Source organism: Lissotriton vulgaris, chromosome 5 (assembly GCF_964263255.1).
Source record: "Lissotriton vulgaris chromosome 5, aLisVul1.2, whole genome shotgun sequence".
Classification (NCBI taxonomy): Eukaryota; Metazoa; Chordata; class Amphibia; order Caudata; family Salamandridae; genus Lissotriton; species Lissotriton vulgaris.
The window spans coordinates 45408059-45433345 of NC_141693.1; the positions used below are offsets into that span (position 1 = coordinate 45408059).

The window sequence follows — 25287 nt, forward strand, 5'->3', positions numbered from 1 at the left end:
AAGGAAGATACTTGGATACCGCAAAGTAACTAACTGAGAGGATACTGTACAGAGGAACCGTGTGCTAACCTCTGGTAGACGGCATCCAAATTGCTTTCAAAAAGGGATGATCCATGTTTTTCTTGGCCAGGTATAACCAGAACAGAATAAAATAATGTTAACTAGTGACTCCTCTAGCCGTTGGCAAACTGGACATACAGTACTTATTGAATTTAAAGGGTTCCACTTTGATAATAAAGACATTAATGGTAAAGTTTCCAGGAGGGATTTAAGGTAAAGGGACTTTGCAGCTAATGGGTTAATAATATCCAAGAAAGGTTCAAATTGAAATTCAAGTTTAAAATTAAAAAAAAGAGTACTAAGCAACCCTTTGGACACATACTGGAATTTACATGGTACCAAAATGCATCCTTAGGTGTAGTCTTGAATAGATAGGTCGGGGATGCTGAGTAGGCCCATGGGCCCCCTAAACCGATGTACTAGCAACATTTGGACATAAGATAACCACTAAATTCTACCATGACTGTCCAGTGATAATAGCTCCTCCAAGGGTCCAAGATGGTCATCAAGATCTGCATAGTGTTTCAACCTTCTCCAATAATGTAACCGCCTCAATTAGGCCTCATATGTCATTGAATTGAGGTCCCAATCTCGTCTTAATTGTATTAGCGGAGTATTATACAGGAGGTTAGTCAGTACTCTCTGAATGTATTCTCCTCTACCTCAAGTTTAGTCAGATTCCAAGTGCCCCATACTTCAGCCCCCTACAGGGCACTGCCCTCGGCTTTAACTCTGGACACCTGGTCCGGGATTTCCAATTTAATGTCTTAAAATTGCAGCCGAGCGTGGAGTTAAATTTAGGCTGCTCTTCTCAACATGTGGTGCCCACAACATAAATCTAGTTAACCTAACCTTCAAAGAGTCAAACTCACATATCCTATCCAAAGTTTGTTTTGTTTTGTATGGTTTATCTTTTTATGAATGGCGTCTTTTATCAGCCTAGCACTGATTGAGTGTATACTGCAGAGATGGTAAGGTAGACAACAACCATATGTATATGGACGACAAGATACAAAAATAGATGCTCACCAACTCCTCACTGAATCGGAGTTAATAACAATTGACTGTTACGAAGATGCTTGTATCTGCCAGGAATTCTTGCCGCCTATATTACTGTATGTGTATGCGATACTGAGCCTAAAACCTAAGATTGCCTTGCAGGATGCACCTGAAATGTTATCCTTATTATCCTAGCTGTAATCCAAACATGCTGTAGTGAACGTGCTCTTGCTATACTTCATTAACTGTGCTGGTTATCTTCCCACTATATGTATAAATGCAAATAAAAAAGATATAAAAAAAAACTCTGGATACCTAGAGTACAGGAGAAATACACCTGGCCCAGGATATCCAATAGTGTCCTAAAATTGCAGCCGAGTGCGGAGTTAAATTTAGTCTGCTCTTCTCAACATGTGGTGCCCACACCTTAAATCTGTTTAACCTAACCTCCAAAGAGTCAAACTCACATTTCCTATCCAGAGGTCGACCCCTCCAGCATTATCAAACCCCTAAATGTTTTGTGAGGGGTAATGGCCATAAACTTGGTCTTAGAATGGTTTATTACAAGCCCACTGTTCAGTGCTAAAGTCTTTAGATTTATTGATGTATTAACCAAACATTGTAGTCCACTAGGGTCTTTGTGATCAGGAGGGTGTTGTCTGCAAATAATAGGAGATGGATTTTGCAACTACCAAGGCAGGGGAAAATCATTGAATTTGCTTTTCCATATGATCCATCTATTATAGCTCAATTTAGAAACTTTCCTCTTGCTTTAATTAAATCATCTATCTGAGAAGCTATAGAGGAGACTAATTTAATCTTGCTTTGAGGATGTGAAATTCATTTCTACATTGCCCACTGGTGGAACTAGACAAACAAAGAGAACTCAGAAAGAGTAGCATTATCTATCTCGGAGGATTTTCTCAATATTCTAATTTTGTTTTGCAAAACATCTGAAAATTTGATAAACATAAGATATTTCTGTTCATATAGTCATAATAAATAGATTCTATGTTTGAAACTGACCTATCACATTTACGATTATTATACTTTTCGATAGCCCTTCAATTATGGGCATGGTTTGTTGAAGTATATGACTTAAAGTTGTCTGTCACTATGGTAGTTAGGGGGTTTGTAAAATAGTAATACATTCAATGTAGATTATAAAAAGGCTTCAAAGTTATGTTATAAACAAAATGGTCATGATGTAAACCTCAAAACTATTTCATTTGGAAATTCTTTCTTTAGATGTACTATCAATTGGAAAATATTTTCTTAGATATGTCTGCTCAAATAGCAAACAAATGATTTTCGAACTTGAAAATGTAATTTATGAATATATTTAAGATGGAGTCAAAGAGTCTAAATTCAGTAAAATCCCTTGGTGTGTGTCTTGGTGTTTAGTGCTGCAGTGCAGAGTGGGACTTGCTTTGCTTACTGTGTAGGGGACTTATGGTTTTGCATAAAGGAAACAGATTTCAGCTAATGGTCCCTGTGGAGCAAAATATAGTTCACAACTTCAACAAAAGCAAATGATCCACGACAGGAACTAACAATATACAGACAAGTTGTTTAACATATGTACTCTAACTTAAGTAGATGCGTCCTTATCCTCACCCTTGTTTCAATGAAATTTCACATACCTTTTTCCTTCTGAAGAGTGTCTGAAAAAGGGAAGACAAATGTGTTACTTGTACAGATTAAAGACTCCATTGTTAATAATGTAAAACGCAAACTTTCAAGAGTTATTCTATGCTTATGGCAACTGTGGTCATGTGAAATTCTCACAATTCAAACTATTCACAAACATTACTGGCATGATGTTGAAAATGGTGACATTGAAAATGCCCACCACAATGAGCATTCAACAGTCAGGATTGACCAGAACAGATAAATCTGCATTTTGAAAAATACAAGACCTACAACCATGTGCACCATTTTCGAGGCTGTGTAAAACCTTTGTGTCTGTATGCACATTTAGCTTACATGATGCCTTCATAATGTGATGCAGAAAATATATTTTTAAATAATGCCACATATTAATACTTTAAATCATAACCATGGGGCCATCCCTTTATCATCGATCTGTCTCTGCCTCATTCTTCTATTTGTTTCTTATATATGCTGAAACCATAGGTAATGCTTATGTCCACCCACATCGGCAGCAATAAGGTATAACTTGTGGCCCAAGCCTATATTGCTTACATGTGTCTGTTGTGAAATCCAGGAATATTTCAGATGCTTGTCAATGAAGAGAATGAAATGGATGCTGTTCAGCCACCTACCCTTGTACGAATCCTACACTAAGATGTTATTATGCTTACTTGAACTGAAAAGAAATCTTGCTAAAATTAAAGTCAGGATTAAAATGTAAATCCTCAGCTATTATGTATCCGGTGTAGCTAATAAACACAGCAGCATTATCTAATATTGAAAGGAAGAAATCCTATTGGGGTTTCTAATTAGGCCATTCTCGAAACGAGGGAGTGACAAATCATTACAATATCTGATATTTTCAGGGATACAGTCGAACTCTAACCCCTCTTTCTTTGATGAGTAATACACTCAAAACCACTAAGAAACAGGACATGTGTTTAAAAATATTTATTTTAAACTTATAACTCAATACCTAAACTCTGAAGGTTAACAACACAGACTGTAAAAATAAATGTAGTATATACTGTCATGGTGATATGAAACAGCAGGGAAACATTCGATGTTAAGTCCTTATTGTTAAGAAACCGCTGACACAGAAGTGGAAGAAAGAGCAATTTATTTCAACTCTGATCCTCAGTACCAACACTGCCTCACACCAACATTCTAAGGTGAACTCCTCACCAACATTCCAAGGTAGGGGCAAACCACGGGCAGGGGAAAGGGAGGGGGGAAAGGGAAAAGGGGGCATACCACGTGTAACATATCACTATAGGTAAATCCCAGAGCGAGGAAGATTACAACACACCTCTTTCTGTAGGGAAAAAATGGAACAAGTGAAATATTCTATACACAGTATTTACAACAGAAGAGGAACATCAGAATATTCTGTGCATGGTCATTACATCACAAAGTCCTCTTGCCATAGTGGATGAAAGAATGACCTGGTCTCTCTAGTCAGTGGGTTCTTGGTAAGCATGTCTTCTTGGTTATCTCTTCTTGCAGACAAGGGAATACATACACTGGGGCAGCAACATATATTGTTCATGCTCCATGTGCTACCATCCTCCAAAACAACCAAATTATTATTTACTCGTTGAATCCTTTGAGGTTTGGAAAATGATGAAAATCTTGCACAACCTACTTGAGGTCTCTTGACCACTATCCACTGACCTACACACCATTGCCTATTCCTAGTACCCCACTTCTGATCATATCTTGTTTTGTAACTGGATTGATGGAGACCAATTTTATCCAAAATTGATTCTCTATCCACCCAGACAGAACTACCCCCATTGAGCCAATTGGGGTTAAGTTTGGTCCCTGGATTCCTCCCCTTGAGGGACAAAAAGGGAGAAACTCCAGTGACTGCATTGGGAGAAGAATCGTACAACCATAAAGTCTTCCTTATAGCATCATCAATAGGTTCATGTGCCGTAACAGCTAATTGAATGGTGTTCTTTAACATTCTATTTTCTCTCTCAACCAGCCCATTAGCCTTAGGACAATAAAGAGGAGTTCTTATATGTGATATGGCCAAATTAGATGAAAACTGTGTCAAAGTATCAGATGTAAATTAAACCCCATTGTCCGTAACTAGGGAACTGGGTATTCCCTCTTTCGAGAAAATGTCTTTTAAGAATTCAATCAAAGCAGATGTGGTGATTGAAGAAACCGTTTTAGTGGAAATCCAATGGGATTGGTAGTCCACAAGAACAAATATGAATTTCTTAGAGAGTCCTAGGAAGTTTAGAGTACCAATGATGTCTAACCCTAACTTGTACAAAGCTCCTCCCTTTGGAAGGAGACACCCTGTTGCACAGCTTTGTAATTCAGACGGGTAAGTCTTTCCAATTAATCATCAAAATTAATTCCTCCTCATATTGGGGTTCCAAGAAGTATTTAATTTTTCATCAAAGTTTCCACAAAACATAAATTTCTGGTTGTGTATCCAACATCAACATCAACATAATCCAGTATCATTCATTCCCCAATGCATTTCGGGCTAATTAGGAAGCCCTTCCTCAGGGGAAACCCTACAAAAAAAGGAACAAATCAACATATCACTATGTGTGTCAAAGATAATTGCTATACACACATCATTTCACATCACTAAGTTTATGACCGTCACTTCATGTCAATCAGAAAGTGCCAAGATGTTTATATAAACGCTAAAGAGCCATGCGTGTGTTATAAATTTCACATCCTATTCCTAGATCACCCGGTGAACTGGTGCGTTCGTGAAAATGAATCTAGCAAATAAACGAAAAAACGCGTGTTAAAACAACCACTTGCCCCGATCACCGAATAGTGTATTGGAAAAGATCCAGGCTTTCTAAAAGGCGTTAGCGTGAGCAGCATACTCACGGACTGTTTCAAAGAGCTGTGACGCTGTCTCTGCAACAGAACAGCGCGTGTTACCATTAAAACATCCAGCTCGTGTGTGCAATTAGTAGCGCGGTCTCGTGGATAGAGTACTTACTAGGTGATACAGTTGGAAGCGCGCATAGCCGTCAATCTGTCGGGAACCCCAGTGGTGTTCTCACTCGGTGCTGTTTTTACCGGCTCGTGATTGCATGCAAAAAGTAAAAACGGACTACAAAACGGGCTCAAACAAAAACGCGGCGGCCATATTGAGTGAGGCGTTTAAAGTGTAAATAAAGAATATGGGTGTGAAGAGCATGGTAACATCAAATAGAATTCAGGTACATTCATGTGAAATGAAATGCATGTAAAACTGAACATTGTAAATTACAAGTAACACAAAAACTCCATCCGATCATTCAGACCGTGTGGCTGCATCGATGCCATATAGCGAATCCAAAAATTCTCTCTTTTGAGCAATGTCTGTTTGTTAATGTGAGTGGGGGTGATTTGTTCCAGTATGACAAATTTGAGTTGGGCTACAGAGTGTTTTTGTTCAACGAAATGTGCAGCAACTGTGGATTTCAAGTTTCCAGTTCTTATATTGCTTTTATGCTCAAGTAGACGGATCCTGATCTTCCTCTCCGTGTGTCCAATGTAACACTTGCCGCATGGGCACTTGAGCATGTAAATTAAATTGGCTGAATTACAGGTGGCATTCACTCTTAATTTCACGGGTTGACCCTTCATAGGGTGACTGATGGTGTTCCCTGGGATGCAATTGTTGCAATTGCTGCAATTGTAACAAGGACGTAGGCCTCTGAATGTGGTTGATTCACTTTCTTTGATGGGTTTCTTCAAGATTTCCTTCAAATTGCGACCCCTGGTATACGCAAACATGGGTGGTTGATCAAAGATACCTCGGAAGTCTGGTTCGAAATTCAATAGTGCCCAGTGTTTGCGAATGATGTTCTTGTAACAGTTACTCAGAATGCTGTATTTGGAGACCACCACCATCCTGGTGTTCACTGGCTTGACCGTGGTTTGTAACAAATCTTCTCATTTCATGTCTCCGACTCGGCTGACTGCTGTGTCTAAGGTTTGTTGTGGATACCCTCGATTTTTAAATCTTTCCACCATGTTGGTGACTTCCTGTTGACAAGTGTTTTCCGAGGATACTATTCTTTTCACTCGCATCAGTTGGGATAAAGGTAGATTGCGTTTCAGCCCGGGTCTGTGAAAACTCTGATGGTGCAAGAGTGAGTTCCTCATCTATTGTTTGATCTAACCCTAACTTGTCCCAAGTGTCATATAGATACTTCTTTATATATACTGTGTTAAGTTAGCATGAGCTTATTACATGTTTAACCGCATGCTTGCGGGCGGAATTCCGCTCGTACGCTGAGTTTTTTAAAACCGCATGTTACGTGACGAGCTGGGCTCGTCATCAGCGTGCGAGCGGGCTACGCCATGACGAGCCCAGCTCGTCATCAGCGTAGAAGGGGTTAAACACCATTTTTCCTTCGGCTTCAGTTTGCACACAACACATACTTGTTGTTGAAGCTTTCAACCTAGAAGAGCAATGTGATTTATTTGAGAATAATATGTTATTACTCTGATATCAGTTTTGCTTGGTACACTGTCTGAACAGTGAGTGCTGAACCCTCTAAGAATAACTCAATACAAGGTTGCTGGGAGGTCTGATCTTCGCACCACATTAGACATAACATAAATACAGTTGCTGCCAACATTGGGCTCTAAGCGGGTTTAAGATAGAGTTACAGGGAATGAAAGAAAACACTTGATGATGCTTCGCATGCAGAGAGCTGGTGGCAGATGATGTGATCCTCTCCTCCTGACATTTAGAGGTATGGGCCCGCCCTGCTAAAACCCAAAAGAGACCTTCATAAATATAATATAATATGCTAAATAGGGAGGTGAGAAATAGGTGTTGTTAATTCCTATTCATTTCAGCATTATAATATGCTATCACCGTTTGCTTACTATGGACTAGTAACTATGCTGATAACTTTGATTCTTATAATCTGTTTGTCAGTATTATACAAGATACTGCGTTTGAGAACATTGCATTGATTAATAAATATTTCAAATATGCACGTGTCCTCATTTACTCCAAGTTCTGGTTTGAAATGATTAAAGAGCGAAAGCGTGTTCATGTGTTCCACGATACCTGAGGTAACCTAAGTTCATGTTCTGGTTTGTCTAAGTCATTGGGAGTTTGTTATGACCAATGAGACACTGTAGCTAGCTCGGTAAGGGGATTTTGGATACTGAGGTGAGTTTTGGGTCACCCTAAGTCACTGAGGTTCTAGATCTCTATGCACAGTTCTGTAGGAGAACGGAATCCCTGCTACACAAGGTTTTGGATGGAGCAGATACAGGAAGCAAGGGTGCTTTACGTACCACTTTGAATTTGTCACTAGCTCCACAGGTTATGCAATCTTTCACAGTGTTTTCAACATTACTATCCATATTGGGGAACCAATAATACTGTCTAATCTTGCTTTGGGTCATACTTCTACCTGGGTGCCCTTCATGTGCAATCAATATAATGCGTTCTCTTATGTTTGCAGGTGGCAGACTTTTATTCCCTCTATGTACATGATCACCAATTATGGATAGTTCATCTCTTACCACCCACAAGGAATTCAACCTCTCCGTAATCCCATTGATGGATCAGGCCATCCATTACAAATCAAATGTTTAAGTTCTTTTAGAACAGAGTCTTCCTGTATACCTGTCTCCCATTCTTCATGGTTATTAGCAGGACAATCAATGGCTAAAATAGTTTCATCCGGAGGATTACATTGGAAACTATGATCAGAAATGGGGAGTCTGGATAAACAATCCGCTATAGTGTTTTTCTCACCCGCTACAAAACACATGGATTAGTTAAAACCTTGAAATGCTAAGACCCATTTGGAGATGCGTGGAGTGGCTCTTTCTATGCTCTTTGTAGAGAAAATGGGGAGTAAGGGTTTGTGGTCCGTGCGCAAAATAAAAGGAATACCCCACAAGAAAAATTTGAAGCGGTTTATTGCCCAGTAGCACCCAAGTGCTTCTTTCTCTATTGTAGAGTAATTATATTCAGGTTCTTTTAAGGCTCTAGACGCCAATGCAATTATTCTTTCACTGCCATCAATAGTTTGGGTAAGGGACGCACCAAGTCCCTTTTTGCTGGCGTCAGTGGTTAGAGAAGTTTTGGCGTTGGGGTCAAACATGCCTAACGTGGGAGCTTTTGAAATGGCTTGTTTGATGTAGTAAAAATCATCTTGACACTGAGAACTCCAGATAAAGGAATACACTTTTTTAATATGTCTCTTAAGGAGTGTACATGCCCCGCAAAATTCTCCGCAAACTTCGACATATACTCTACAAGGCCAAGAAACGATTTAAGTTCTTCCTTGTTAGTAGGAGGGGGGGCTAATTTCACAGAGTCTACCAAACTGGTTTTAGGTCTAATGCCTTCTTCAGATATAGTGTGTCCTAGATATGTTACTGATTTCACCCCTATCTTACATTTGTCTTTGTGCGTGGTGAAACCTGCTTTACTTAGCTTGTTTAAAACATCCCTGAGAATCTTGTTGTGTTCTCTTTCTGACTCTCCATAGATTAAAATGTCGTCCTGGAAACACAACACTTTGTTAAGACCTCCTAAAATATGTTGCATGATCTGTTGAATTACAGCCGCAGCTGATGCCAACCCAAACGGCATTCTATTGAATTGGTATGCCCTAAAAGGTGTTATAAATGAAGTCAAAGCTTTGGACTCCGGGTAGAGGGCAACTTGGTGGTAAGCTGCGGAGAGGTCAAGGACACTGATGAATTTAGCACCCTGTATGATACTGAGCATTTTGTTGATTCTAGGAAGGGGATGTCTATCCACCCAGATGTTGGAATTTAAATCTCTCAGGTCCACACATAAACGAATACCTCTACCCCCTTCCTTGGATGCAACTACTATGGGAGCTAACCACTCCGAGCTTCCAATCTTTTCAATTACCCCAATTGACTCCAATTTCTCTAATTCTTTCTTGAGGGGATCTGTTATGGATAAAGGAATAGATCTGGCTTTGTGAACAGAGGGTTTATACTGTTTCTTCAATTTGATTTTGTGCAAAAAGCTTTTTAATAAGCCTAATTCATCAGAGAACACCTCAGGAAACTCATCATAAACTTCTTTCCCAATTCAATCTCTTTCCACCAGATACACCGGTTCAGAGGCATTAGGATCTTATGTTATGCCAAGATCCTTTTGATGCCTCCATCCAAGTAAGTTCGATCCATGTTTAGTGATGTAAATTTTAAACACAGTAACTCTGTCTTTAAAGTTAATTTGCATAACAAGCATACCCACTAGTGGTATAGGGTCATGGTTATATCCACCTTGGTTAATATCTGGGGTCAACATCTCATATACTTTGTTTCATGAGTTGGCCTTAAATGTGGCTTCATTGATTAAAATATATGGGGAACTGGAGTCTGCATAAACCTTGTACTGCATGTCATCAAGAAAATATTACACTCAGGATACTTCATGTTAGATACATTCTGAAGGTTCTCAACATGGAAAATAATGTCTGCATTGGGTATGTCCTCACCATGCACCATGTGAGATACATTACCTTTCATGTCATGACACACTTTTGAAAAATGTCCACGTTTGTTGCATTTCCTACACACCACTCTCCTCGCTGCGAGCGGTTTCTCAGCAGGACTCCAGATCCCAAGAGTCCCTGCTGCTCACCGCAACCACCTGGTGACGCTCTCCCTGTTGGACACGCCCCCCTGCTTGCATTGAAAAGACCTCAGGATACGAACCCTTGCCGGTTACCTTCTCTTTGCTGCCTGCATCTTGGAGCGGAATTTTGGTCGCTGGAGGCTCGTGGAAGTGTCTCTTGTCATTGTGAATATCCTTGGGCACTGTAAGCAGCAACTTCTTGCCGGACCCGCTTCGCGGGTCCCGCTACGCGGTGCTGGACACAGGACCCAACACATTGAGGGCACTTCAAACACAGGGCTGCGAGCGGTTTCTCAGCAGGACTTCAGATCCCAAGAGTCCCTGCTGCTCACCGCAACCACCTGGTGACGCTCTCCCTGTTGGACACGCCCCCCTGCTTGCATTGAAAAGACCTCAGGATACGAACCCTTGCCGGTTACCTTCTCTTTGCTGCCTGCATCTTGGAGCGGAATTTTGGTCGCTGGATGCTCGTGGAAGTGTCTCCTGTCATTGTGAATATCCTTGGGCACTGTAAGCAGCAAGTCCCTGCTGCTCACCGCAACCACCTGGTGATGCTCTCCCTGTTGGACACGCCGCCCTCAACTTCTTAACTATATTATACCGAGTACATTTCCGCTGCGCGGGAGCGCACGGGAAGCGCCCGGGAGAAGCCCGGGACAAGGGCAGGCCCTCTGAGGCCCTCAGAGGCACGAGAAGGCCAGGCTAGGCCAGTCCTCTAACATTTGTCTATTCACATACTGCTTGCCCAGATTACTCCCACCTGTTTTGTGACTCCCATGCTCTCTTTGAGAAAAGTATTAGACGTTTAAGATTACTATATAGGTTTTGTAGATATAGTTTATTAGCTCTGGTTTCGTTTTTACAATATATACTTTCGAGAAAAAATTGTCAAGTATTCTAGTTTATGTGTGTTGAATAGTACTTTCTATCATATATTTTTCCGCTCCCACTGATTGAGATGATGACAAAAAAATTGAGATCTGGGAGAATACTGGTAGGAAGATCATGCTCAAAAACCAGATCGAACCCCCTTCGAAACAAGAGTAGCCAGGCTACTCATTTGAAAAGCACTTGTCAACTTTTCAATCTTTGGGAAAAAGGTAGGAATAAAGCTACCATGGTGGACAATAAGTCGGAGGATATTAAGGACTCTGGAGCTATTCATTCAGATATGTTACCCAATATATCAGGAGAGACGCCTGTAAATAGAAAGGTAATTGTGGATAACAGTTCAGTAGCAACAAGAGTAGTACCTATACTCTCTGAGGGTGGTTTTTCACCCCCTTTATTTTCCACAATGAAAAACAATATTGAATTAGCCCCAGAAGTAATCATAAAAACAAGGAAAGACATAGAACAAGATATTTTGCACAAAGGGAAAATTCCATATGATGATGTTCATCACACAGTAAATACATCACCAGTAAGAGATTCCTTCAACAACGGCTTGTCTCCTATGGTCCTAGATAAGGATTTATGTCAAAGATACATAGAGACTGACTTGGTCAAAGCCGAGACAGATTTAAAAACACCTGTAACATCAACTCATGCTGGCTTACAGCTCTACAGCAGCACCCCCTCCAAATCCTCACACACAAATTTTTCTATAAGCCCCAACCTAAATTTGACTGGTATAAATGCACTACAACACCAGGGGATAGATAAACCTATTTCTGATTCTCTCCACATATTAGAACACTTATTGTCTTCCATTTTACAATTACTGGAAAAATTTGTGGGGGGCTCCGACTGTGTACTAGATACAGTGACCCAAATTTTGAAAGTTTTATTGGGCACTCGAAGCGAGAAGGATGCAGTCCAAAAGGAGCAGTCCTCTCTAGTACAAGATGAGGTAGTAATAATAGATCAGTTACCCATAGACAATGATGATCCAAAAATAGTAAATGAGGAAGCAAATACAAGTGCTATTCAGCCACTCCCTATTTTAAATTGCTCAACAGTTAATGAGTTAGAAATAAAATCCTGTGGGGAATTCCCTCCAAAAACCGGGAATGATCTTTTCCCAATTTTTAAGAAGCAACAGGGAGAAGGAGATAGAGAGGTGGATGCCGCTTTGGAAGAGAATAGTAATAAAGGGAAGTTAGAGAAACCAAAAAAGAATGGAAAGAATTAGAGGAAATTAATAAGACGGATTGAAAAAAATAGGCGGAGGAAAATCCTTTTTAGAAAACATCTTAACTCCCCTATATATAATGAGGTACATCAAACTCAGGTGGTAGCTGGAAATGATAATAACCCCGAAAATAAGAACAATAAGGAAAATATTGTTCCCCCGCCTCCGGCCACCCCAGAACTAGTTATTTCCTCCCCCCTCCCATCTATAACAATAGACACAAATACCCTCTCCCAACAAGCTACCATTATTAGGGAAATAAGTGGGACAAAAAATACTATACCTTTGAGACAGAAGCATAACCCCCCTGGCCATGTAGTTCCTATCCTTAATCCCCTAGCAACTTCCTTTGCGGGAGTAGTTGCACGAGGCGTCTCGTTAATAGAGACTAAGGAGAAAAGCATTGACACTGTCTGGGTAGAATTCTCTCCCCTTTTTGATGTAGAATGCATTTTGAATAGATCGCTTTTGCTTAAATATTTTCAAGAATCGGCTAACTTGAAATTAATACAATCAGCTGATTTAGACAGGGTACAAATATTAAAATCAGATGTGGGGATGATAACTAGGGTGAAGTTTCACTCTAAGTTAGTAGCTAATTTAATCCTGCAACGCTCAGAAGATTTACAGAGCAGAGGGATAGATGTAATCCCGGTGTTAGGGTACACTAGACAAAATAATGTCCCTAAATCCCAAATTTGTCAGAAGTCTCCTTTTTCTCTGTTGCAAGCCGCAACAGGTAGTATAAATAAGGTAGGTGAGCTTACAGAGTTAAAAATATGTAAGTCTAAGGACTTTCGTTTAGTATCCTATGCTAATCCGCCTCTGTTATCTCGCCAACTAGATACTGGAGATGATAATGTTCAATGGAATTGGCTTCCTAGAGTTCTGGCAGAAAAATCCCTAAATAAACAACCGTCTAATTTGCATCTTTAGCAAAAAGTTATCTATAATATCCTGGAATGCAGCTGGTCTAAAAAACAGTCCGGAAAAAATGGCATTCCTTTTGTCCCTGGAAGCAAATATAATATGCCTCCAGGAGACATGGTGCCCCGATAAAGTTCAAGCAGGGAAAGACTATTTTGTATTGGAAGGTAGTGCCACTTTTAATAAGAAAGGACATGCTAGTGGGGGGATAGCTTGCCTTTTATTGAATCGAATAAACTGGAACTATGCACATCATATGGACCCCAGTAATCTCTTTCAAGTAGTAACTTTATTTAGGTCTAGTAACACTAAAGCTGGTAAACATTTGGGGCCTTATTTATGAAGGACTTGCGCCGCCGGTGCGTCACTTTTTCCCATGTTAAAAGTGACGCACCGGCGGCGCAAGTCCTTCATAAATAAGGCCCCAGGTTTTGATTAATGCTTATATACCACCGGAAGCTGGCTTTAATGTAATTTTGAAAAAGGTTTTTTTACATATTCAGAGCATCAGGGAGAAAGATCCAATGACGGCTATAATTTTAGTCGGGGACTTAAACTGCAAGATTTCCAATTCAAGTATAAATTTATTTTGCGATAAATTTAGAGAAGAAACTCTCCACATTCCTCGGGCAGTATTTCCCGAAAATACTAAAACAAATAAACGTGGAAAACTATTATTAAATGAGTTCGCGGAAATGGATGGGATTATTGCAAATGGGAGACTCCCCTCGGATTCCCCGGCTAATTTTACGCATAAATCATATCAGGGGGAATCGATTTTAGACTATGTTATAGTGAGGACTCACTCATTTGAGTTGTTGAAGGACCTTAATATTATCGACACACCGCTAAGTGATCACAGAATACTTTCTATTTTGGTGAATGTAAAGCCCTCTAAATGTGATCAGTGGTCTCTGAATAGCGATCAAATAAATTTCGGCACTAAATCAGGAAGGTGTTACTGGAATGCAAGAGCGCAACGAAATTTGGAAGGAATGCTCGACATAGCAATATCTGAGCTCCCTTCCTGGCATGTTTCTGAAATTGAAAATTTCTCTCTGTTCATGAAAACAGTGATAGCGGGGGCAAAAAAGTCCAATAAGAAAAAGTCCATTAGAATCCTGCCAAACCCTCTGAGACTGCTTAACATAGAAATTAATAAATTAGTAAGGGCCCAATACTTAAATAGATCCGTTGTTATAGCGCAAAAAATAACATTGCTAAAAAGGAAAAGGAGAAGGCTATTAGCAACAATACGTAAAGAAAAAGAGGATGCCATCTGTGTAAAAATAAGAGAAGCCGCCATTAACGGGGAAATGAGGCAGTTTTGGTCCCTTATAGGTGAGGGGTGCGGACTGAGAACAAGACCTTTACCCATCCCTATTGAGGAACAAATATGGAGGGACTTTGTTTCTAACCTTTATGCAAGCAACAACCCTGTGGCCCCACAATTATGGTCAAAAGAGATGAGTCTGCCTATAGAGCCATTCTCAGAAAAAGACATAGATTTAGCTATTGGAGAAATGCGGCATTCCGGGGCAATGGGCCCGGACGAATTGCCCATCACTGTATTAAAACGAAACAGCGCTAAATGGAGCAAATTACTTTGTCGAGTATGTAATATTTGTCTATTGAGAGGTAAGGTTTTGCCCACCTGGAAGGGAAGTATCCTGGTGCCATTGTTTAAAAAGGGAGATCGCTTATCCCCTCAGAACTACCGCCAGATTGCACTGCTGGATGCAATCGGCAAAGTTTTTACAAGATGTTTGCTGAAACGAATAAATGACTGGGTGGAGTATTCAAACATACTTTCACTCGAGCAGACCGGTTTCAGGAAAAACCATGGCACCATGGACAATCTAACAGCCCTCCAGGTAATAACCGATAAATACATTGGAGCCAGAAAGGGGAGAGTCTATGTGGCATTCATAGATTTTTCCACGGCCTTTGATAAGGTCGATCGACAATTACTGTGGAAAAAGCTATCTGCTCTGGGAATGCCTCATAGACTTTTACTTCTGGTACAAGACTTGCATGACAATACGTGGTGTAGAGTGCTTTTGGGGGGGAGAAAGGGGCTTATCTCAGCTTATTCCCTCTGCGAATGGCCTCAAACAAGGCTGTCTATTAGCTACCCTTTTGTTTTCCCTGTATGTTAGTGATCTCCCCCATACTATATCCACATGTGAAGGAATTGCCCCACGCCTGGGAGATACACACATTTCCTGTTTAATGTATGCGGACGACATACTAATCCTAGACCTTACCCCGAAAGGTATTAACAACCGTCTGCATTCATTACATGTATTCTCCGAAGATCATTTCCTGAAAATAAATATCTCTAAAAGCAAGGTAATGTGTATGGAGGGGCGGAAAAAACTGAAGTTGGAACACATTAGCTGGAAGCTGGGAGGTAAAAAATTAGAAAGAGTAAAATCATATGTATTTTTGGGTAAGGTTGTTAATAGCAACTTGAGCAACAAACCCCATATAGATAATAGCTCTCGTAAGGCAAAGTCGCAGGGAAATGGGTTGAGAGCTTTATATAAATCAACCGGTAAAAGACACTTCAGGTCTCTGCTGGAGGTATTCCGGGCAAAAATCCCTCCAACTTTGCTTTACGGCATAGAACTCATCGATTTAGGTGAATGGGGCTTTTTGGACATTATTGAGGGTTCCCTCTTGAGAAACCTAACTTCGGTTAATAATAGTTGCAGTGCAGCAGCCCTCCGATTAGAATTCGGCTTAAGAAGTAGCTGGGCACAAGGCTTGGCAGGAGTCATTCGCTGGGTTACCTGTTTGATCAAAGAAAAGCAAGCTACATTAAGATCCCACATCACAAAAGAGTTGATGGGCCCCCTAAAAGAGCACTCGTTGCTCATAAAGAACTATAGGAAGGCCATTACTCTCCTGGACCTGGAGGAAGCCACTCTCTTGGACCTCTCTATGCAACAACTAAAATTTACATTAAAACAAGCCACATGGAAGCTAAGCTACGAAAGGGATCGCAACGCTATTGTACAGAAGAGGGGGGTTACCCAAGCTATTGATTCTCTTCAGTTTAGACAAATACAACCTTATGCCTCCTGGAATATACCTCACGGTCTGCGCCGTTTCTGGCTGCTTCTTAGGCAGGATCTTCTTCCACTGAATAAGTTGCTGGCCAAATGGTATGGTATATCTAATATATGTAATTTCTGTAATAACTCAGTCCAAGACTCTATACATGTTCTGTTAGTTTGTCCAGCACTAATGGTCCACCGCCGTTTGTGGGTGAAACCTGTATGTATACAATTTGGTATTTTATCGGCAAGATCTCTTATTGATGCTATCTTCTGTCCCCCAAATGAAATTTTCTGTAATAGAATTTTTAACTTTTTTAAATGTTTTTTAGAATTGTATTAGATGAGTTGCATGATACTCTGTATATTTTGCCAGAATAAGCCAGATCATATGTGGTTTTACTTTTATATTACTTGTCTGTTACTTTGCTATATGTGGATCTCCAAGGAGTTCCAAAATCATATTTAAATAAAATTGAATTGAAATTGAATTGAATTCTCTTGAATTTTCTTGTCACTTGTGCACCGCACTAATTGATCTCATATAAGTAATTCAGTAATAGGTTCAAAATCACAAGTAGCTGCCAAACCTCTCAGTACAGCAATGTAATTTGCTACTTTTTCATTTCTTCCTTGCGATCTGGAGAAGAAATTATGACGTTCCAAAACTATATATTTTTTTTTCCAACTTGAGCTTCAAATTTTTTAAGAGTAATTTGGTATACGTCACGTTGAGGGTCACTATGGGCATCCTAACTCCCTCCCTCACCCACTGTGATAGTGTCAGGTAAATCATCGCAGATTTCTCTAGCTTGTTTTCCTAGATTGTGTAATAAAATATGTTGTTTGCGCACTGAAGAAAATCTATCCCGCCCAATAGCAATTAGATATGATTCAAACAATTTGATCCATCTATTCCACGGAATGAGAGGTTCCCCTCTTCACTTAAAAAATGGGGGAGGCTGAGACATTGCAAATGACGCCATTGAGAATACTGAAGAGAGAGAAAAAAAATAAAAGTAAGGCTTCCACCGCTGAAAAATCACAGAGTTGCTATGGAAAAGTACCACTAGAGGGCACCAAACAATAATGAATCAAGTGCGCCTTCTCTTTTTTTTATTTTTATTATTTCAAGTGAATTTTATTGAGGAAGAAGTTTGTGTATACAGAATACAGTATACAGGAGTACAGTGTGGATCGCCTGAGGAAAAAAAAAAAAAACTTGATCACATTATATGCCGGTTGGGTAACATACGGCCTCTTATTAGAGCATGCATGCGACATTCGTATACTTGGTGTGTGTCGTTGTGAGATGCTCGTGTATGTACCCCCAGGTGACGAGGAGAGGAAAGGAAAGTGGGAAAAGAAAATTGAGAGTACGGGAGGAACACCTGGTTCAAGTGTCGATTGGGTCGGCCAGGCTGTGCTCCTACGATGTATGTGGGGATGCTGTACCCCTTGGATGGCTGCCTATGGGGGCTTGTGTGTGGACAGGTAGTTATCTAGGGAGAGCCACATTTCGCCCCTTGTGCGGGTGTTTGGTGTTTGGTTTGAGGTTATGGTGTCGGCCCCCGTAGGAAGGTGATCCAGTTGAACCAACTCCTGAAGGATGCTTTACCTGTGTCTTTCCAGTTATTTAGGACCGTCTTAACTGCTGCTGTGAGTAGGAGGTCAGTCAGATCTCTGTCTTCTTTGGATTGGATTGACGGTGCCAAGAAGGCCGTGGCCAACCGTGGAAATCTAGCTGTAGTGATAGACCTAGAGCGTTGTTTATAAAGTCGTTTATTCTAATCCAGAATCGTTTGACCTTAGGGCAGTTGAAGATTAAGGGGTCGATTAGGATCGCGGACGGACTTGCGTCCGTCCGCGACCCCAGAGCAGGAGGGAACCTCCGCATGGCATGCGGAGTTCCCTCCTGTGCAATTAGGATGTGACCGCCACCCTGGCGGTCACATCCTCTATTTTTAACATTGCCGAGGGTGCAGCTTCAAGCTGCACCCGCGGCAATGTTAAAAATGCACGCATTGCATTTGCATGCAGAAAGAGGCAGGCACCGCGCGGTGCCTGCCGCTTTCTGCATGCAAATGCAGGGGGGTACCATAGGTACCCCCATGTGCACCCCCCACACCCCCCTTCACCTAGGGGGCCCGCAACGGGCCCCCGCAGTGAAGATCCGTTTGCTTTTCCACGGCGGAAAACCCGCCGCGGAAAAGCACTTTTTAAAGCCCATCCTGATATGGTGGACGGTGTCTGGAAGACACCTTCACCATATCAGTGCTTTTCCGCCGCGGTTGTAAGCCGACCGCGGCGGAAAAGCTGCGGACGGAAACCAGGACCCACCAGCCATCCTAATGTGGCGGTGGGTCCTTGGTCAGTCCGCTGCGGTTTTTCCGCATCCTTTGGGCCGGCGGTGGCTTCCGCCGGCCCCGAGGATGCGGAAAAACCGCAATCATAATCGGCCCCTATGTGTGCCAGGTCCCCTTTTTTTTTGTTACAGTTCCAACACACGTCGCTGTCACGTTGCCCTATTGTCGCTAGGCGGGAAGGGGTCCAGTATGTTTTGTGGAGTAGCCAGTATTTAGTTTGTGCTAGATTGGTGGTGACTTTGTTGTGTGATGCTGACGCCCAGAGGTTAGACTTTTCCCTCTCAGTGAGACGTCTGTGGAGGATGTGAGGAACTGCACCTCCGCACTCCAGACTGCTGAAACACACCACCAAATAATATATATATATTTTTTTTTTCCTCAGAAAACGATGTGGAGAGAAATAGCACCCAAAACGGTCCCTGAGCCACTTGTAGCTGAAGAAACACAACTGTCCCACACTCTCCTCAAAACGTTCACGGAGAGCGAACAATGATGGAGAATCGAGACGTCAACACAGTCAAGCTGACAGGGCAGCTGAGCAGGGCTTAGCCTCAGGCGAACAGGACCGCATAGGAATCCACAGATCGGAGCAGCTGCTTTGTTCCAATAGAAGGGCAATGGCACTAAATTGTTGTCGAACTAAATGTAAATTAAATTGATACTTGTATAGCGCACTACTCACCCGCAAGGGTCTCAAGGCGCTTGTACGAATACCGCTGTGGAACCCATCCTGGCTTTCCTTGTGAGGCGTCCACTCCTGGGCACCCCCAAGGTGGAGGCCAGGCATCCTTAGCGTTGTGGGGGCCATTGTGGAGATTAAGCAAGCTATTGCCCAGAGTTGCAGAGTGGGACTCCATGATTGGAATATGCACTGAAGCGAGAATTATCAGGTCCGTGGAATTTTGAGCCCAAGACCCGCCGAGGCGGGGAATTGAACCCTGGTCCCGGGCTAGACCTCTGCATCAGGGTCTGCCGCTCTAATCATTGAACCACACTTCTCCACTTCTCGGACTGCGCCTCAGGCGAGCAGAACCAAAAGAGGAACACAGCCTCTAGTGGCATGAACCACTCAACGAGCGCACTTCCGTAAATGTGACAAGTGAAAGAGGCAGAACGCACTCAAAGGCACAACGTGCACTCAAACAATGCGTCATAGAATTATTATTAAGTTAAGGAGTTTCTGCCAAGAATCACTCTGCATGCAGGGATGAAAACGGACCACCACTTGAATTAAGCAGCTACCAAAATAAAAGTCATGAGGCGGCAAAACTATAAGGAGGCAGCCCACAAGAAGGAACAAACTCAATCTTCAAAGGGTTACCGCTGGCTCCAAGAAAATCCCACAGCGGTTACGATGTATTTATTAATTGGCTGGATGGTATCACCTCAGTTGGTACAGGAGAAACAGGGGGAGGATCAGAAGCTGCCCCCAGCACAGCAGCGTGGCCAAAATGTTAAGAAACCGCTGACACAAAAATGGAAGAAAGAGCAGTTTATTTCAACTCTGATCCTCAGTACCAACACTGCCTCACTCCAACATTCTAAGGTGAACTCCTCACCAACATTCCAAAGTAGGGGCAAACCACTGGCAGGGGAAAGGGAGGGGGGGGGGGGAAAGGGGCATACCAAGTGTAACATATCACTCTAGGTAAATCCTACAGCAAGGAAGATTACAACACTAATCATCCTAACTCCCTCTTGCATTTTTGAGGACATATGCTAAATTTGCTGGAGCAGTAAATAGAGAGTCTCTTCTTGAGTTTTTAAGATGGTTCACACAACGTGTTTGTTATGGAATAGCAAGTTAGCTATTTCCTTTCACAGTCTAGCAGCTTGTGCAAGTCTGGAACATGAACAGTGACCAGATGAAGGCCACTTCTCCCCACTAAGACCTCCAATGGAGGTTTGTGCTGAAATCCGGCATTACTTTTGTTTTGAAAGCCAATAGATGAATTTCAGATATTCGTGATCTCATAGATATGGTCATAAAAGACTCACACAAACCTTGGCCAATAAAAATGCACCATTACAGTTTCTAATTAAGTTAGTATTGATGGAGCAAGGTCTTGTATAAAAGAGACTTGCTTGGATGCAATCCTCTCAAATAACGTGTAACACTATAATCAACCTGTTTGTTAATACTAATATTGTATTACACACATTATACAGTATCTAGGGGAAGCTTGACTATGTGTATTACTAACCAGTAACCCAACTGTCACTAAAATGGCCGCTAAAAATGCAGGATTCTTACTGCGCATGCGTCTACTGCTTCTACGTAGTATGACATTTTCTATGCTTGGGGGAAAATCTTTGCAGCTGTGAAATAGCTCTCAAAATGGCAGCTTGAAACTCACATGTTAATGCAACGCTATGCTTGAACTAAACCTTGAAAGTTTTACTAAATTGCTAATGCGGAAGATATATAAATTAAATGGGATTAGAGTAGAGATAAGTGGTATACAGTGAACTCATTTATTTTTGTATTTTAACATGTCTTTTTCTGACTTTATTATTAGCTCTATTTGGGCCTTGGAGGGTGACTGAAATTCCTACCCCACCTAACTTATGCGCATGCATATCCAAACCCGCCCTGAACTATGATGACACTGTTAAAACTCAGCAAAGTTCGCGCAAGCAAGAATCTCCTGGGAGCATTACCTCTTGACCAGAGAGGGGAAGGAGAAATACAACATTTGCATAAAATGTATTGATCATAAAATGTGAAATGCAGAAAGGACGCTTGCGAAAGTGAATTAAGGGGCGGGAATATTAAACAAAGGACTAAAGAGAGAGCATTACATTTAGTATGGTGTGATGACCTCTTCCCTTGCCAGGCCCAATCAGAATTAGGGGTTTTCACGATATTGAAACATTTGGGGGTGGAACATACACATAGAAAAGTATAACAGTGGTAGTTTAGTTAGTTGGAAACACAGATGAAGGTGATGCTGCAGATTACACAGCCCCTACAAGAGCATGCCGAGATACTTCCCGTAAGCTGATCGAAGAATCCAATCATCTAGAAGGGGATGGCGGAAGAAAATTGAAGAGGCACATACAAGAAAGGGCCTGCGGAAGAGAATCAAGGAGAGTAGTGCCAGAGAGGGGTGTGACGCTGCCGTTGCATCTAGAAGAGGTCATCTATCTTGTCCTGAACCTGTCCTGATCCTTTGGCTCCTGACTTGTCCTGGGGTCCTTATCCAGCTCCTTGGCCAGGGGTTGGACCTCACACCATTCTAGGTAACACTAATTCTGTGTAGTATGTCCTTTTACTGCTCTCTGTTTCTCCCTCTTCAGGTACTGTCATCACAAGAATTCTAACTGTGACTGATATTGAGCTAATTTGATTTACTTCCTGATGAATATGGTGTACTAACATGTATTTGATGTTTGACTCACAACATTATTGATCAGATAAACTTTTAAAACTCCCTTGAGTCTCTGGTCATTTGAAGGATACATTTAATGTTATTTCTACCTCTTCTACTACTAATTAGATCTATTGACCAGAGGAAAATGATACCCAAATGAGATAGGGCTGGTAAGAATTGGTAAAGGTAAATACATCACGCAGGAGTATCAAAGTCGATCCCAGCCGTAAATTATTAGCTTATTTGTATGAATGTTTATGGGCCCAGGTGAGTATATGGTTTGTAAGTAATCCAAGCTGGTAACCCGCTGGATCAGTTTTCTTGGTAGCAGAGGAAGGTTAGGAATTTTAGTTCAATACAAAAATATTTCATGAAAATTTTACAAATTTGGCCTCTGAAATGGGAATTAAAATAGGGAGATCTAAAGTGTTGCAGAAATCCTATAGAGCAGAATTTTCTGATAAAGATTTGGGAAGAAAGTTACAGATTAAAGAATTATTGTCTTTATTGCAAAAATGGGGAGATTTAGACAGATAGAAAACTAGGTGGACATAGAAAAAGGAAGAGGCACAGGGAAATCAAACGACATCTGAATATATGATAAGAGAATCAGAAAAGGTTGAGAGACTGTGTCCAATGAGAGAGGTACCAGGAGGGGGGTATGTACATGTCCCATGGACCCGACAGGATATTTTGTCTTTTGCAAATGTTTTTCCAAAGTTGAGAGAAAAACCTGTGGAATGGTACAAGTCGAAAGGTTTGTGAAGGTTTTAAAGGTGTTACTCAAAGACCTGCATGGTCTATTCGATAAAGTGGTACCTGCTGATTTGTGGACAGAATGTCACATTACCATAGATTGGTCCAATGATGAGTACCCAAGGGATGAAAAGACAGGAGCACCGTCAGAAGAAGTAATAAAAAAATATCACCAGGTGATCATTTTCCTGAAAGGGAAAATTCCCCCAAAAGTAACTGATTGGATAAAAATAGACAGAACAACCCAGAAAAAAAAGACGAGTCCGTACATGCCTACTATGAGCGCCTTTTACAGGTGTTCAAACAGTACAGTGGTTTTGAGAGTATTGGAGACCAGAACATGAAACATTTTGTGTACCGGTTTGTGTCTGGGTTAAGGTTGGCTACATCTCAAATGATTAAGCAGCACAGGCTGTGCTGACAATCAAAACACATAGAAGAGATCCTCAAGTACGAAAGTACTGCAGAGATAAAATTGATAACAGACTAAAGACTTTAGAAGAAGAGGTAATGTGGGCCCAAGTCAAATTAGCAGAATAGCAAAAACTCCAGTAAAATATTCAGGCAGGAAACCAAGGAAAGGGGCAAGGCCAAGGTGAAATTAGTGGGGGTAAACCAAGAGGGCGATTGAGCAGAGAAGAGGCAAAGAAAAAGTTCCCCTGACACGGGCGCGGAAAATTGGGGCATTGGGAACACGAGTGTAAAAACATACAGACTAATAATGGCCCAAATCAAAATTTAAATCAACATACGCAAAATTAGGTGATAATGAGTCAACTGCAGCAGGTTGTAAATCTACAGAGCCAATTGCCAACTGCCACTATGCCAAATTTTGTGAGTCAAGCCAGGTACAGTGTGGACGCCAGATTTCAAGAAGGAAGTAGTAAGAAAATTATTGTAACATCACAGTTTCTTTTGCAGGATTCATATTTTGTAGGTGACATCCAATGACGGTGCCTGAGGGGGGAGGAAGGGGAGGGTGTTCTTGGTGCATCCCTACCGGTAGATCAGTCAGGTCCATATATTGAGGGTAAAGTAGAAGGAAATGACATTACCTTCTTGTTGGACATTGGTGCTACTCTTTCTACTCCCTCTCGGGAGAAACAATCCAAGTATAGGCGTTTCTAATAAACAAATAAGGACCCCTATCACAAAACCAATGGAGGTACGAATTGGTAATTTTAAAGAAAGTAGTATGTGACTCCAGTCCTGTAAATTCACTAGGAAGAGGTTTACTATGCAAAATGAATTGCACGATATTCTGCACGCCGGGCGGTGTTGCAATTCAGACCCCAGATGAAGATGGAGTCTACAAATTCATGTTAACCAAACAAGGAACAGAGGTAGATGAAATGTAATCCCTGATGACAAAAGATGAGTTACAAGATGAGGTCAAAGCAACCGTAAATCCTGAAGTATGGGATTTTACAGGAAGAGAATTCGGAATAATGGCAAATGTAGATCCTGTGAGAGTGACTGTGAAAGAAGGTGCCATTTATCCAAATACTGGACAATACAAAATGAGTCGGGAAATTAAAGTAGGAGTTGCAGCAGAAATTGATCGATTGGTTGAGCAAGGAATTTTGAAAGAGATAATGAGCAGTCCTTGTAACTCACTCATAATTGGCACTAGGAAACCTAACAGGAAATATAGGGTGGTTCAGGATCTGCGAAAGATCAACAGGATTGTTGTGCCATATTGCCCTGTAGTGCCCAACACAGCTGTGTTTCTGTACCAGATACCATTTACTGTAATTGATTAATGGTGCATTTTTCTCCATTCCATTGCATCCTGTCAGTTTTTATTTTCGTTCAAATTTGAGGAGCGTGTTTACACGTGGAATCATGTGCCTCAAGGGTATACTGAAATTCCTTCAATTTTGAGCCAAATTCTGAAAAGATGTCTTGAATCTCTAATTTTGCCCAGACATTCAGTCCTGGTGCAATATATTGATGATCTATTGATCGCATTAAATACACGAGAAGACTGTGTTACTGACTCCATTGCCTTGCTAAATCACCTGGCTGAGGGCGGACATAAAGTGTCCCCAGAGAAACTACAGTTTTGCTGAATAGTGGTCAAATATTTGGGACATCAAATAGAACGAGGACTTAGGAGAGTGACCGCTGAAAGAAAAAAAAAATATGACAAATGCAATTGCCACAAGCCCAAAAAGAAATAAGGATGTTTCTTGGAGTCGTAGAATATTGCAGGCAGGGGATTGTGGGGTTTTTATTACTGGCAAAACCCTTGATACAGATGACCAAGTAGAGAGCAAAAGACCCAATACAGTGGAATGATGAAAGCATGGGAGCTTTTGTGAAAGTG

General features: G+C 41.3%; 1 protein-coding gene across 6 annotated transcripts in view; it reads right to left on the reverse strand.

Moving 5' to 3' along the window:
• LOC147710099 (butyrophilin subfamily 3 member A3-like) overlaps positions 1–25287 on the reverse strand; it is a 353872-nt gene that overhangs the window by 161619 nt on the left and 166966 nt on the right. For all 6 annotated transcript variants that reach the window (XM_086920800.1, XM_086920797.1, XM_086920799.1 and 3 more), the window contains one exon: positions 2703–2723. In XM_086920800.1, coding sequence (XP_086776926.1) covers positions 2703–2723 — 21 coding nt within the window. The remainder of the gene's footprint in view (positions 1–2702; positions 2724–25287) is intronic.